Source organism: Toxotes jaculatrix, chromosome 1 (assembly GCF_017976425.1).
Source record: "Toxotes jaculatrix isolate fToxJac2 chromosome 1, fToxJac2.pri, whole genome shotgun sequence".
NCBI lineage: Eukaryota > Metazoa > Chordata > Actinopteri > Toxotidae > Toxotes > Toxotes jaculatrix.
Genome location: NC_054394.1, coordinates 14,051,100 through 14,065,736, shown reverse-complemented (window position 1 = coordinate 14,065,736; position 14,637 = coordinate 14,051,100). Strand labels below are relative to the sequence as shown.

Sequence of the window (14,637 nt, the reverse complement as noted above, 5' to 3'; positions counted from 1 at the left end):
ATTTTTTGACTTCTTACGGCCGTATGACGTTTTTTATGACATTTTGAGGTCTTACAAAAATATGACTTTTTTTGCCATTTCATTTTTTTATGACATTTTGAGGTCTTACAAAAATTTGAATTTTTTCGGCATTTTTTGACTTCTTACTATAGTTTGACGTTTTTTGACATTTTGAGGTCTTACAAAAAATTGACTTTTTTCGGCATTTTTTGACTTCTTACGGCCGTATGGCTGCTCGTCTCCCACCGTCGTCTCAGTGAAGCCAAGCGCTACATACACTTCACACGTCATATTTCCTCGTGTTAGCTTTCGGGTGACTTTCATTTGTCTCATTATCTCCGTCTCAGCGGTGCCGGGGTGCCACGCCCCCCCGGCATCGCACCGCGCCCCACTATTTGAGAAGGACTGTCTTTGGGTATTAGTAAAGTCTTGTACTCTTCTTCTCACCAACAACTAACTGCAGCCAGTCGGTTGCTAAGCGACAGAATAACGAGGAAAACATGGCGGAGGGCAAGCAGAGTGCAGGTTAGTTCGCTTTAGTTATTTAGCGTCTATCTAGTTTGTTTTAATTGACCTTCGGACAACAGTATAAGGGGCAGTTTTACGTTTATCTCGACACAACAATGCCACTTTTAAAATTACGGCCCGGTCATTGAAATTTAGTTGCTTCACAGTTGCTGACTGCAATTACGGATTCAGTAACAAGCAGGCGGTTGAGTAACTCTCGTTAACTCTCTTAGTGTTTTCTGTCTCTCGTCTGTCAGAGATCATGGCGTCAGATGTCCACAAGAAGATCAGAGCAGCGTTTGAAGCTTTTGACTACGAGTCTAACAACACGGTGGATGTCCGGTGAGCTTCTAGAGCAGCCTTCACACTGAGGTGGTGATTGTTCCCATCCCTCTCCACCGGTGGTGGAAGAAACCAGGCTGAGTCTGGCAAACTCTGAGGCTGCAGAGCCCCAGGGGCCCCGGGGTTAGTCCGAGTCATTTGGACCTACATTATTTGATTAGTGGCACATTTGTTAGAAGTTTGCACCACCTTAAGTATCCCCTCCTCCATCCTCCATCTTGTGGCCGTATCCGTAAAGTGGACCCCATATCAAAATCTAGCTCAACTGTTTTAGATCATATTAAGCTCACGTTATGAAAGTGTTTTTTTTTTCAGAATGATTCAATTTTTCCCCTTTTCCCAAGTAATTAACACACACACAACCTGTGGCAAGGTCATATTGTTCAATTGTAGGAGAACTGTAAGACTGCAAACAAGAGTTATTTTCATCAGCAGTACATCTAACAAGTATCTAATGAGTAGAACAAGTATTTTCTTTAATAAATGATTAACTGCTCACTGTGTGTGTGTGTGTGTTAATTCCAGCGTTCTATGCAGGCTCTTACCTTAATTAGGATATCCTGTGAAAGTGAATTAACATCTGTACTTGAAGCAGATTGTGTCAAGTCTAAATCAAGCTGACTAATGAATACATTCCACTGTATCTTTTCCATGTGTTGGGTTTTGAACCACAGAATCTCACACTTCCAGGGACACTGTGTTTTAAACAGAGAGTAAACTACAGAGAGTAAACTACAGAGTGAATGCATTAAATGTGCAGTTTATATGGAAAGCTACACCCATCTTGTCCTGTAGTATCTTTAAATACTTCCCTGCTCCTATCAGCTGATTTTTGGTTTTGTGGAAAGTAAACTGAGACGCCTCTGGAATGAGTTGAGAAAGCAGCTCTTACTGGCAGTGACTGTGAAACAGTGGCCAGTGAGCTTTGGAAGAGCTTGATGAAGCAAAAAGTAAGATCAGTGCTCTCACATTTGTCTTTCCATGTATTTAGGTAATGTGGGCTGACAGGATGTAATGGTTTTAACTAAAGCTGTCCTGGTATGTGTTTTTAGGGAGATTGGCACCATCATCTATTCCCTGGGTTGTTTCCCTTCTCAGCAAGACCTACATGACTTAATAGCAAAGGTCAGAAAAAGTCTTTACTTATGTTTTGGTCATGTTACAGTATCAACTATACCTGCTAATTAAATATAAATAATAATGAGCTCCCCGATATTGTAATGTCACTGTCTTAAAATGCCTTCTTTTTTTTTTTAAAATATTGCATTTATTGTTAATTTGTCCTAGCACAAATTATGAAGAATTATGATCAGCACGATACATGCCTGAAAGATGTTACATACAAAGAAAGTTAGGGCGACATTATAGGCAGCCATCTTTGTTTAAGAACCAAAACTCAGAGGCCTCGTCCTGTTCAACCAGGTGGAAGAGGACCACACAGGATATGTCCATTTGGACAGCTTCCTCCCAGCCATGACCAAAGTGCTGTTGGAGCACAAGTAAGCCAGCTCTGTTATCTCAAGTGTTTACTCTTCACTGATGTCGGTCGTATGCGTTTTTGGTTTTTTTATATGCAGCTATAAATAAAAATGCTGAATTTTGAGGGTGGGAAAGCCACGTCATGATGCAAGCAAGTGCTGGTGTTAAAGCAAACAGTATGTTCTACAGTGTTTTTCTGCTAGATGTTACTGAAGGAGCAAGTACGAAATGAAGTATAAGTTTTCACACTGATTTTATGTTTGGTGAATAAAACAAATCAGACTTGACAGAATACACGTGTGGTGTAGAGGTCTACAAAGGCTACGGCTGTGCTCTGTTTTCTGATCATTAATCTTTCAGATGATGTTTTTTTCACCATCTAGAAAACAGCAAAATGTCAGACTTCTTTAAATAATTTAAGTAACTTCCTTTTAAACTTTTCTTGCTTGTGTATATTACCAGAAGTGTTGCCCACTTCTGGTAATATATACACTTATATATATAATAAAAAACTGGGGAAAATTTCTCACTTTCTCTTTCCCCGGTATAAGGTTTTAATTTTTACATTTGTGTAGACTGTGCTAACTTGTATTTAGACTAAACCAGAGGTACTGATTTTAGACTTGAAAAGTACTAACAAATGATATGGTAGTTCCACCATCTAACTGCTGCAAAATAAGTTTTAAAATTTAATTACAAAGTTAATAGTATTATCAGGCAGTATTCACGTGCCACAGGAGATAGACACAAATAATAATGGTGTGTGTGTGTGTGTGTTAGGTTTCCTCCCATTCCTGAGGACGTTCTGCTTCAGGCCTTTGAGGTGAGACCAGCTGCTGTTGTTTCTTGTGTATCCTCAGGTGTTGTTCTAGTTTATGGGCAAAGAAGAAGTATGAGTTAGAGCCTGTGAGAACATCACGCTGTCGGCAGAGTGAATATCACAGCGTTAGCTACTGACATTTGTTAAAGCAACACTCTCACTGTGTTTCCAGGTTCTGGACAAAGAAAAGAAAGGATACCTGGAGCCTGAGGAGCTGACAAAGTATATGACACAGGAAGGTAAAGCAGAGCAAAGATTAGTTTGTGGGATGAAAAGCAGCAGAATATCTTAAAGATGTATGTTTTTGTTAGTCTGTCACTGCCCTTACTTCCATAAAACAACCTATACTGTACAAACTGTTTGTAGTCATGGCTCACCTGTGTGTTGTTGATGGTTGTCTTTAAACCAGGTGAACCCTTCACTCAGGAGGAGATGGATGAGATGCTGACAGCACTCGCCGACAATGAGAACCATGTCTGTTACAAAGACTTAATCAGCCAACTGACCGTTGACCCTGACATGTAGAGAGTGACACTGTGTGTGTGTCAGTGTAACTGATGATACACACTATACATATTACAAACACACACAGATGATACATATTACAAACACACAAGTTTGTGTTTTTTCTAGCTAATGCATGGAATGAATAAAGTAATTCATGCTTGTGTAGAGGGATTTATTAGTCTTTCTATTTCTGACTTTAAATCTTTTTGTAAGTTTAAAACAAAAGCTCAAGAGTTTGTGATTATCTGCAGGCATCTGTTTGCATATTTGAGAAAAGGTATTTAAAAGGGGGGCCAGGAGCAATACCTACATGAAGTGACATCAAAGTAAAAATGAAATTAAATGTGTTAAATGTTGAGAGCAGGAAGAAAGGAAACAACACGCCATCACGGTGAAGTATGATGTTGTGATGAAGAACCCATGATGTGATCATCACAAGCATGTAGAAGAATTCTTCCCTAGACTGTAGCTAAGTAAATAAAGTCAGGTGCTTACTCATCCAAAGTATTGGTTTAAAAAGAAAAAAGCCATCGGTAGCCATGATGGGTATGAACGTCATCAATAAATGACCCCAAGTATTAATAATAATAATAATAATAGCCAAAGCAATGATCACTTTACCAGCATAGCATTTTATCTCTGGTGATTCTGCACTGAATAGTTAACATGCATGAAAACAGTTATCCAACACAGCTTTGGACCATGGGTGACATGACTTCATCTAGAGTTTAAACAAGCATATGATATGGTTTCAAACACAAGCAGTTCACTATATGATCATGAATGCAAGCTACGGTTTCATTTCACAGTAAAAACATGACCCGTTACGTTCGACTTCCAATCACTGCGTGAGACAAAGACATTAGGGAATAAAACATAACCCTACAGTAATAGAAAAAGTCTGTATTAAACATTCCCTTTTTACTAAACACCGAAATTCCAGACAGAATAAGGCTCATTTACCTCCAGTATAATCAAACAACAGCATCAAATCCAGCACAGTCTCGATACAAAGAGAAGATTTAAAGGGTTGCCTTCACCTTTAGATTCTTATTTGCTCTTGACCTCATACATGTTGCACTGTAATAAATGCGTTCCTCACTGAAAGTGGGCTTTAACAAGTACATTTTAAAAAACAAAAATCAAATAATGTAAGCCAGAAAACAACACCCCACTCGGATGTTGAGGTGTACTTGTGAAACATATTTTGATCTGAATGGAGGAAATAAGTGAAGCTGGGTCTGTGATGGAATGTTTGATTTGTACAAAGTGAGAAAAATAATAAAGTTGGCATCATTCCCATGTAAGCCCAGCAGCTTCTGTCAATGCAGTCTCAAAAGAAAAAGTGATTCCGATCCTAAAAAGGCTGAAATGGGAGTGTGATGATGATCATTTAGAGAGAAGGGCCTTCTTTGACTAACAGATTATCTTAACAACTATTATTTTAAGAAAAAGAAATTAGTGGCTTTGACTCAAGAGTGAGTGTATGTAGTGTCAGGGGAAATGGACCTGTCTACCAGTAAAGCACCAACACATCATGTTGGATCTTTCCTATAACTACACATTGAGTGTGATGAAGACTAAATATGGAAAATATATTTTCAGTGTGGTCCACTACTCCACAGATAAAGGGGTTTCCTGGTGAGTAGCACTATGGCTTCATGTTGCTATGTTCATGTTGCTAACCCCTTCTTTCTTCGCTAGAAATCTGAAAGAAGTGATGAGATTGTTCCACTGTTTACAGCCATATGAGAAAGTGAGAACTGGCTGTTAATAACTTCCCCCTCACAGCATTGTTGTCTGGTTCAATACACTGTTTTTTTGGTCCTTAAAGAGCCATAAACAAACACAAGGAGTGGGGAAGAATCAAGGAAGAAATATGACAGATACTAGAAAAGCATGACAAAGAAACATGGGATAGAGACGACGATAAAAAGAGGGGGCAAATAGGGAGGGTGAAACAGAGACAGCACAGAGGTAGAGAAGAAATTTTTGACATCATATCCAGCTACCAACAGTGGTCTCTTAACATTATGTTTTTTTGTATTATTGCACTGCAACTGACACACATAGGAATGACAATCCCAAAACAAATCAAACTCACCAAACCAGTATGCACATTTTTCACATATATCGGGAAGAACAGGAGGTGATCACCTCACCAGCTTTGTATTTCCAAACTTTATTTGCCTTTGAGAATGAGACAAGAGAGGGAAGAGGCAGGACAGAGCCTTCTCATTAAAATGGTTCAGGTGTGACTTTTAAAACTGTCAGGTTGCTAACTTTTCAGACTTAGGCTGTCTCTTCTGACACTGCATTTGCTGTAAGGCAGGTGAAGTCAAAGGGCTAGTTTAGTGGTTGGACGTGTAGATTTGAAGTAGGTGGAAACACCTAATAATCGTGCTGCCAAGAAATCAAAGATTCAGCTATTTCAGAAATTCTCTCTGCTGCATAGTAGAGCCACAGGTTTAAATGAAACAAAGAGAGCTTATCTTAGAGCAGCTCAGTTGTGCAGCCCTGCAGTCGTCTGCCCTGTGAACACAGCAGTCCTACTGTCTGATGCACTCTTGATACACAATTCAGAAATACCGTGCCACAAGCTGCACAGTGTGGCTTTATAAAAAACAACCAAGTGTCTTTATGACTTTATCCAAACTTCATCCCTCTTTATCTCATCCTGACTGAAGGCCACATCTTGTAAGGCCTTAGAGAAGTAGAGGAGGACAGGTTATTAAAATCACTAGAATCAGATGATGGGCTACAATGACATAGCAGAGATGTGAGTGTGTGATTAAACAGTGACAGGGCAGTGTTTGCTCAAAGATTTGGTTCTAAAAATCAAATAAACTGGATACCTGAGGGCTTTGCACTCAGGCAAAGACACAAGAAATACATATTATATGTATAAGTCACAATCCAATGTACACACACACACACACACACACCAATCAGAACATTACATAGATTGCAATTTTTGAGTTGATATTTTTTTTTCTGTTTCCCCTTCAAAAATCAAACTGAGCCCATATATTTAAAATATGGTGCTTTAACCTGATTAATAACCACTGTACCCCATCATCTGACTCCTATGAATGATAACAATCTGTTTTCCTTATGGTCCGCTTAGACCATGAGCTGCAAGTGTGATAGCATTAGCCTGATACCTTTCACAATCAGTACCTGTGTTCGCCACAACAGCTGTTTTGCATCACAGCTAGATCAAGTTTCCAGAGTTACACTGCTGCCAATGTCTAGTTTATCATTTTGTGTCCTTGTCTAGATCTGCAGCACAAGGCCAGCAGCTGAGATGTTGTCCCCTCCCCCTGCAGTCTGATAAACCTCAGTGCACACCAGCACAGGTGCCACACAGATCTCATAATCCTCCTCATCCCAGCAGCTGACGGGCCTGGTCTCCTGCAGAGGGATACGCTGGCTGCCCTCCCGCCGGCTAACAGAGAATGAGTCATCCATGATGAGCCTGGCCTTGCTGGGGTCAATATCATTAGATCCACAGACATGGCGGTTAGCTGTGAGAGAGGCCTTGGCTGTGGCAGACATGGTGTTCTTCCACTGAGAGCCTCGGGTCACTATCATGGCCTGAAAGGCCAGTGTGTGGACGTGAAGCCGGGTCAGCGGCTTATGCGTAACGTCAGCACCATTTGTGTCACTTTCTGCACTGGCATCCCTTGCGTCCTTGTAGCGCTGGTTCAGAATGCGATAGACCTCCCTCATCTGGTCGAGGACAGTAGCCACACGAGGGTTTGGGTCTGACAGCACTGTGATGTTGGAGCCTTTAAGCAGGCTGAGCAGGTTGGGAAGCTCCTGTTCATTCATACCCAAAGAGTCCGCCTGGAAAAACAGCAGCAGGATGAGTGATCAAACTAAGGACTCAGACTTCACTGTACTGTGGCTCTTGGAGGGAAAAAAAAACAAAATCACACACACAAGCCATGCTGTTCATGCTGTTCCACTAGGTGATAAATATTCCTTTACTGAGAATATGTGGCTTGTGAACATACATTCTGAAAAATAAACAAGAAAAAGAAAACACATCTTCAATTAGAAATTAAGAGTTCTGAATATGGGCCAAAATTATGAAACTCAGTAATCAAGAACTGAACTGTTAAAACAATAAAAAATGTCCATATACAATTGTTTTGTTATCTTCCTTTTGTTTAGTATATGTGAGAAAAAGGAGGAATCAATTTTCAGCAAGAAACTAAATATAAAACAGATGTTTAAAAAAAAAACCTTTGCAAATACAGTAAGGCAAATATAGTTTCTGTTGAGTCATGACTGTTTTATATTCAAATGTATTCAGCAAGTTTAAATAAGCAAATCTAGTTTCAAACTTTCTGGTATCGACTGCTCTTTTTCACCTCTGTATAATCACGCCAGTATCTTTGCATTGTGAGTAGTATGTGTGAATTCATGTGATGATTAATTGAATTCTTCAGTCATACATACGTTGGGAATGACATAGTGAAGCAGGTCTTCCATTATACTTTCTTCTACAAAACTGGCCATCTCAAAATGGGTGCCAATCTGAGGAGACGAGGAGGAAAGCAGGTCGGCCAGGCGGGAGAGGAGAGCGTCCCTCTCACCTGGAAGGATGAAAGGAACAGGCAGAGGAGTAGAGAAGAAATTCAGACAAAAGGGAGTGAAGGAAACAAGGAGGACATAGTGCAGTAACGTGGAAGTGAGTATGGAGCGGAGATTTGAAAAACAGAGCAGAGGAGATAGATATCAGGGAGGGAAGGGTGCCAAGGAACAGGACAGGTAGTCAAACAAAAGGTAAAGGAAGGAGGGTGGTTGAGAAGTGAGGAACCACAGAGAAAGGAGATGTCAGATCAAATAAGACAAAGCTCATTTGCAAACAATCAGGTGCAGAGTGGGAAGTCAGTGTGATACTGACTGTCAACCTCCCCTTTTCTTTTTTCCTTTCTTTCAGCTTGTGTCCTCTTAAACAGTCATCACCACTTCTTAAAATACAAAATCAAGCCAATTAGCACTTTTTAACCTTAATTATGAAGATACAATGGAGTTTGAGTATAATTATGGCCTAAATAAATACAGTATTAATATCAGCACAGATGTACTATGTAGGTGATTTCAAAGGTAATGATGCTGATGTCAGTCAAACTCTTTCTCTTATCTGCATCAAACTCACAATTCACAAATGACAAGACCATTAAGTGTAACTCAGAACATGAATCCATTTAAGACAAAGTCACCACTAATAACTGTACCAAAGGTTATCTTACATCAACGTATGCCTTCAGATCTTCTCAGCAAACTCATGCAAGGTTAACTGAAAACCTCTGAATGCTCAGTGCTATCCCATTTCACTTGTGCGACACAAAGCAGCAGACTCTAACATTACCTTTTCCACATCAGCAATAAATAAAACCTTGTCAAGGGTCTCCTCTTACCTGGCTGGAAGGGGAAGTTGTCCATCATCTGCAGCCCACCTACCACCAGCAGATCTGGTTTGAAGTCTTTGACTTTCTCAGCAAACTCCTCCATAGAGGACAGGTAGGGGTTGTGGTCGTCACTGTGGATAATATATCTACAGCGTGCAAACACAAGAAAGGCCAAACACAGTCAGCTTCAAATACCTATAGAGTCATACATTTACACACACACACACGCACACACACACACACACACACACCACTTAGCCTTTTACTTCACTGAATCCAACTCCTTAAAAATGTCAAATATAAGCACAGCTGTATACGCTGTTTACATTCTATGATCCCTACAGATCCCCAAATAGTGACCAAATGCCCAACATACCTGTTGGCTCTACGTGATGTATAGCGCCCCCAGCTTGCTCCAGATGGATACTCTAGGATCAGATGAATGTCCGGTTCTTCTACAACGTTACCTACCACTGCAAAGACAGGGGTAGATGAGGTAGAGATGACAGAAATGAGAAGTAGACAGTAGAGAGGGCAAAGGAAGTGGGAAAAATACCAATAATAATAGGAGGCGGCGCAAAAAGAAAGTCAGAGGAGAATTCAGAGATGCACGAAAATGATTGTGGGAAGTAAATATGACGAGACTGATATATCCTGGAAGGTAAAAAGGGTTTACCAGCTTGCGTTTGTGTGTGTACCTGTGATGTGCTGGGACAGGACATCAGTAAAATCGGGGCTGAAACTTCCCCCTAGCAACACATCACATCCCTCAGTTGCCATGCGACCAGCCATTACCGGAGCATTGCCGCCCACCGACCATCTGTTCCCAGGCAGGTCACGGGACGCCTCGACCAGCTCACCAAAGAGGGTGTCATTTAGCATAAAACGCCTGCAACACAGACAAATTAAAAAACAGTGAAACATAGTTAAAACTGAAAGAGCAGAAAGTAGCAATGTATCTTTTTTTTTGTCTTGGTGAAAAAAAAAAAGAATGAAGTGTGCTACGACTGCATCAAGTTTGTCTGATAGTAACATGACAGATTTGCTTTATGTCATGAAACCCAATTAGAGGAAGCAACAGAGAGATGGTTGGAAAAGCAAAAAAATCAGTTAAGTTGATTTTAAAAAAGGACAAACTAATCATTTGTATGATGCCTGACTGTGCTCAGGAGATAAAGGCTGAGCGTGACTCCCCCTGTTGTTATGAGACTCCTGAAAAACCAGTTGAACATTGGCACCTTTCTGATAAAAGCTGAAATATTTCTGACTTCGTGGTCTTGTCATTCTGAGAGCTAAACGGGCAGCCATCACACAGAAGATAAAAATTAAAAAAGGAGCCAGTGTTGCGTTGCGTGCATAAAATTCAGATTCATAGGTTATTTCTAGCACCTCTCTTCACACTCTCTTCTCTCCCCCTCTCTTTCTAAACTCATCTTAAAATGTCGAAAAAAAAAACAGTTGCACAAGTTACCAAACAGGGATGGAAGAGCAAAACACACTGGGCAAAATAAAGACATTTCAATTTATGAAAACAAAAATATTATACATGCACGTTCACCTGGTCTGCATTTGGCAGACATACCCAATCATCTCTTCAGTTGTTGGCACATATCACTTAGCTGTTTAAATCTCCTTTTTTTGGCTTCAAGCGCTTCAAATTTATGGTCTCAGACTTACGTACAACAAGAAACCAAGCAAGAAAGAGGCAAGAGAAATCACTCAAAATGCTGAAAAAGATCTACTTTCAGTGGCTAATAGTGGCTTTTTTTTTTTTTTACAACAAAGTTATTCATTCTTGTTCACTATCTCACACACATGCCATTGCCCTTTCTGTCCATGGTGATTTTGTAAGCCTGTTGCCTTTAGGTGTTAGTTCCAGACAATGAACAAGGACTCACAGGCGCCAGAACAGGAGCAGTCACCAGTAACAGAAAAAAGAGGGGAAATGAGTTCAACTGCATAAATATGTAGTCCTCAGAATGACTACAACTAACTATTAAAAAAAACAATGAAGTGACAAACACAGTAAAACACACTCAAACTAGCTAAAGCAATGACTTTAAAACTCATAGCTTTTACTTGGCCAGTCTATTTTGTGTGAAACATAGGCAAATGAGATGTATCTTTAAAAAAATCCTACACTTTCATGGTGGCATGTGAGTGTGTTTGTGAAACAGCATGAGAGAGAGACACAGGAGCACAGAAGCCTAACGGGTGCAAGAAGGAAATGGTTTTAAATTTTCTCTTGGCTGGCCTCACCCCCCCCAAACTGTTTATCTACTTCACATTCCCTCCATTTCTTATCAAATCACACACACACTGAAATATATGTTGCATATAAACAGGAAAACTCAGATAACCAGTCTCAGCACAAAGAAGACTAAAGTAAATAAAAATATTTGCAAGAGGACATGTCCTGTATGACTTTAGGATTAATTACCTGAACTAGTCCACACAAATGTAATGGCCAGCCCTTATTCACACAAAGAAATAAACACACACACACACACACCACTTACTCTGCAGCAGCTCCTGGTGCAAAGAAGTAGGCAAAGCTCTGAGCCAACTGTTCTGTGTTTTCTAGGTACTCGTGATGCAGGGGCTGGTCTGTGGGAGGGAGGCTGATCTTATTAAGCAAGGATACCCCATCCACGATCAGGTCAACACAACCTCCAAACCCTGTGGATGAAGGAGAGGGGCAACACAAAGAGAGGAGCACAAAGAGAGATAAATAAACAATAAAACCATGCAAGTATACACTTCAACTTCTTTGACCAGTATGAGAGAGAGGATGAGATGGCCTAAGGGTAAAAGGGGACAAGGAGAAGATTGTGAATCACACAGGCATTTTCTTTTAGACACATGATCTGAAATGGTACAGTTTCAGCTGCTGGATCAAACATCTGTCTCATCAACTCCTAGCTGTCACAGACAAATATTTTCTGTCGTAAGGGTGAACAAAGGCCACCATGGTGGGCAACAAACCCAGATAAATCACCTGTCTGTGGGCAACCTGCGAGAGAAGCCAAAAGGCAAAAATCCCACTCTGAAATTAGTTTTGAATATTTGACAAAGGCTGACTTGAGTAACTTCAAGCTGCTAAATTGCCTTTCTTCGCTTTTAGCAAGTCAAGCAGGAGTATTTTCTTACAACATGCTGTAAATAAAAGCTAAAATGACCTTTGTATATTTGTCCTCATGTGGTCAGCACTGTTGGTGCATTTTATTGTGCTTTTTGTTGTTTTGTCAACAGGGCACTACTTTGAATTGTGTTGTAGTGCTAACTTTACTACCTGACACTCTCAATAGCAATACAAAAAGATAAACCTAAAAAAAATTGTTTTATTATGTGACTAGGCTGACTTATGATATTATTATATCTAATTCTAAATTACTACAATGTTACAGGTCTGATGGTGTGGCTGAGCCTGTTGTTGGGTAAAGGTTGGACAGATATGGTGATCACTTCTGTTGCGTGTTTGTATCAAGGTTCAAAGGACAAGATTTTAGGATAAGATCATTACAAACAAAACAAAGATTGATCACTCTAATTACTATGTTTGCTGTAACCTGTCTAAAACAGATTGTCCTCAGGTGAGGAATCCCATCTTGTAATACGGTAATGGCTTGGTGCTCACTGCTAACAGTGGAAGAAGGGTCTTGGTAATTGCCAGTCACTCTCACTCATGGCACCAACCCCTTCATGGCACCACCCACAATATTACCAGGCATTTGTTTAAAGGTGTGGGTACAAGGCTATGGTTGATTCCATATATGTCACAACTAGGCAACCATCTATACTAGTGACATAATGGAGACATTATGGTTATTATGGCCAAATTAACCTACATTCAAGGCACAAATACTGACACCACATTGCCCACATTTCCAATAACTTTTCTAGTCCCTGCATCAGTTCAAACATGTCGAGTTCATTTGGCTGAGGAAGTCCTCTCACAACAAACTGGTCTCAACTGGTCACACAAACTGCTGATCTGGAATGGGATCTGGTGACTGCAGATCATTCATGGTCACAGCTTTTTAACCTCCTCCTCTTCTCCTTCATCAAACAACTTTCCACTGTGCTGGGTCTGTCTCGAACATAGTTACATTAGTTCAGATCTCCATGATCATTCTTGGTCATTCATTTCCCGACAAACACATGCTCCTAATATATTGCGCAAAAATGAATACGAATTATAACTTAGTCATGTAAAACCTACTGCCAGGTCACATAAAACAAAGTTCCCCCGCAGTTTTCTTAAAGTTCAATATCCCTCATAAGTTTCAGGTTAACGCTGCAACATTAACATTAGATTAATTTCAAGTTACAATATGCAGAATTAACAATCAGTTTTCAGTGAGTTGGAGCAATGACTAAAGTTAGCAACTTACTAACTTCTATTGCAGATATTCTGACTGCTTTTAATTTCGAAACACGATTATAAAAACTAAGTCATCAGGAACCCCTGAAATCGGGTTAGGTTAGCTAACGTTAGCTAGCTCCCACCGCTTACCAACAGCCACTTTCGGTCTGGCGGCGTTGTTCACCCCGACTTTCCGTTCAGCCCGCAGCAAAGAGGACAGGACCGTGTCCAACCGGTCGTCTAAAACTTCATTCTGGGGTGACCGGAACCAGATGGCCAAAAGAACCACGAACAGGGACACGACAGGCCCATATTTCATCCACGAAACCCTGCTTCCCCCCTCCATCGCACGCTCGTCGGCTGGCTACGGTAGCTCACACTGAACAAGCGCTTTTCTCCTGCTCCGCACGTAAAGAGATGAGGGTTGGAGTGTGTTTGTTTTTGTAACCGGGGTTTCCCGGGTATGGCTCCACTGGACGGATACTGAGCAAAATCCAGGTTTTCAGCGAATGAATCAGGAACACCACCACCGAGCCTGTGCCAAAGCACCAATGTTAAGGTTGATGACTGGGCGAACGCCGGTGTACGAAACGAGCACATTTATTTATTCCACTACAAAGAGGGAGTGTTTGTTTTTGCTGACAACAAGGCGGAAGAGGCAAAGCTTAATGCACGATTCTGATCTTTTACAGCATTGTTTTTTTTTTGAGCTTGTACAGTTTTGAGGTACTCCAGTATTTCCTTCACCTGCTTCTTTATACTTAAAATATTGTGGCACATATTGCACTTTTTACTCCTGTACCAAATGTATTTGATAACTTCATTTACTAGTTACGTTGCAGATTCAGACTAATTCAGACTTTATTGATTGTCGGGGAAAAAAATCACAAGCTACCTGGCAGTAACTAAAACTAGCCCCATCTTCACCAGCTGCAAAATTAAAGGGATGTACACATTAATGTGTCAGTGATTATAAACCAGTGATATAATCTATATTAGTCTGAAACAGGCCAGTCTATATAATGAGTACTCCACCTGCTTCACCTACATTTCGATGTTATTACTTTTCCTTTAAAAAATTTGAATGTATGATTTTTACTAGTAATGGAGCATTTCTGTAAAGTTGTATTGCTACTTTTACGTCGGCAAAAGAGTACTGAGTACTCCTTTCACCACTGCATGCAGCAAACAGT

The 14,637-nt window shown here is 40.4% G+C and overlaps 2 protein-coding genes across 2 annotated transcripts; one reads left to right on the top strand and one right to left on the bottom strand.

The window, feature by feature from the left end:
• The first annotated feature begins 351 nt into the window (after positions 1 to 351).
• Positions 352 to 3,759, top strand: efcab2 (EF-hand calcium binding domain 2). The gene is made up of 7 exons (XM_041038493.1): positions 352 to 525; positions 765 to 849; positions 1,902 to 1,974; positions 2,272 to 2,348; positions 3,109 to 3,151; positions 3,321 to 3,387; positions 3,558 to 3,759. Exons 1-7 carry the CDS (start codon positions 501 to 503, stop codon positions 3,671 to 3,673), a joined length of 486 nt encoding a protein of 161 aa, XP_040894427.1. The 5' UTR covers positions 352 to 500; the 3' UTR covers positions 3,674 to 3,759.
• Positions 3,760 to 6,564: 2,805 nt separating this feature from the next.
• Positions 6,565 to 13,922, bottom strand: adpgk2 (ADP-dependent glucokinase 2). The gene is made up of 7 exons (XM_041038164.1): positions 13,595 to 13,922; positions 11,598 to 11,757; positions 9,777 to 9,967; positions 9,455 to 9,551; positions 9,088 to 9,224; positions 8,123 to 8,259; positions 6,565 to 7,504 (listed from the first exon to the last, which is right to left on the bottom strand). The coding sequence occupies exons 1-7, from the start codon at positions 13,788 to 13,790 to the stop codon at positions 6,932 to 6,934; spliced, it is 1,491 nt and encodes a 496-aa protein (XP_040894098.1). The 5' UTR covers positions 13,791 to 13,922; the 3' UTR covers positions 6,565 to 6,931.
• Between the last annotated feature and the right edge of the window lie 715 nt (positions 13,923 to 14,637).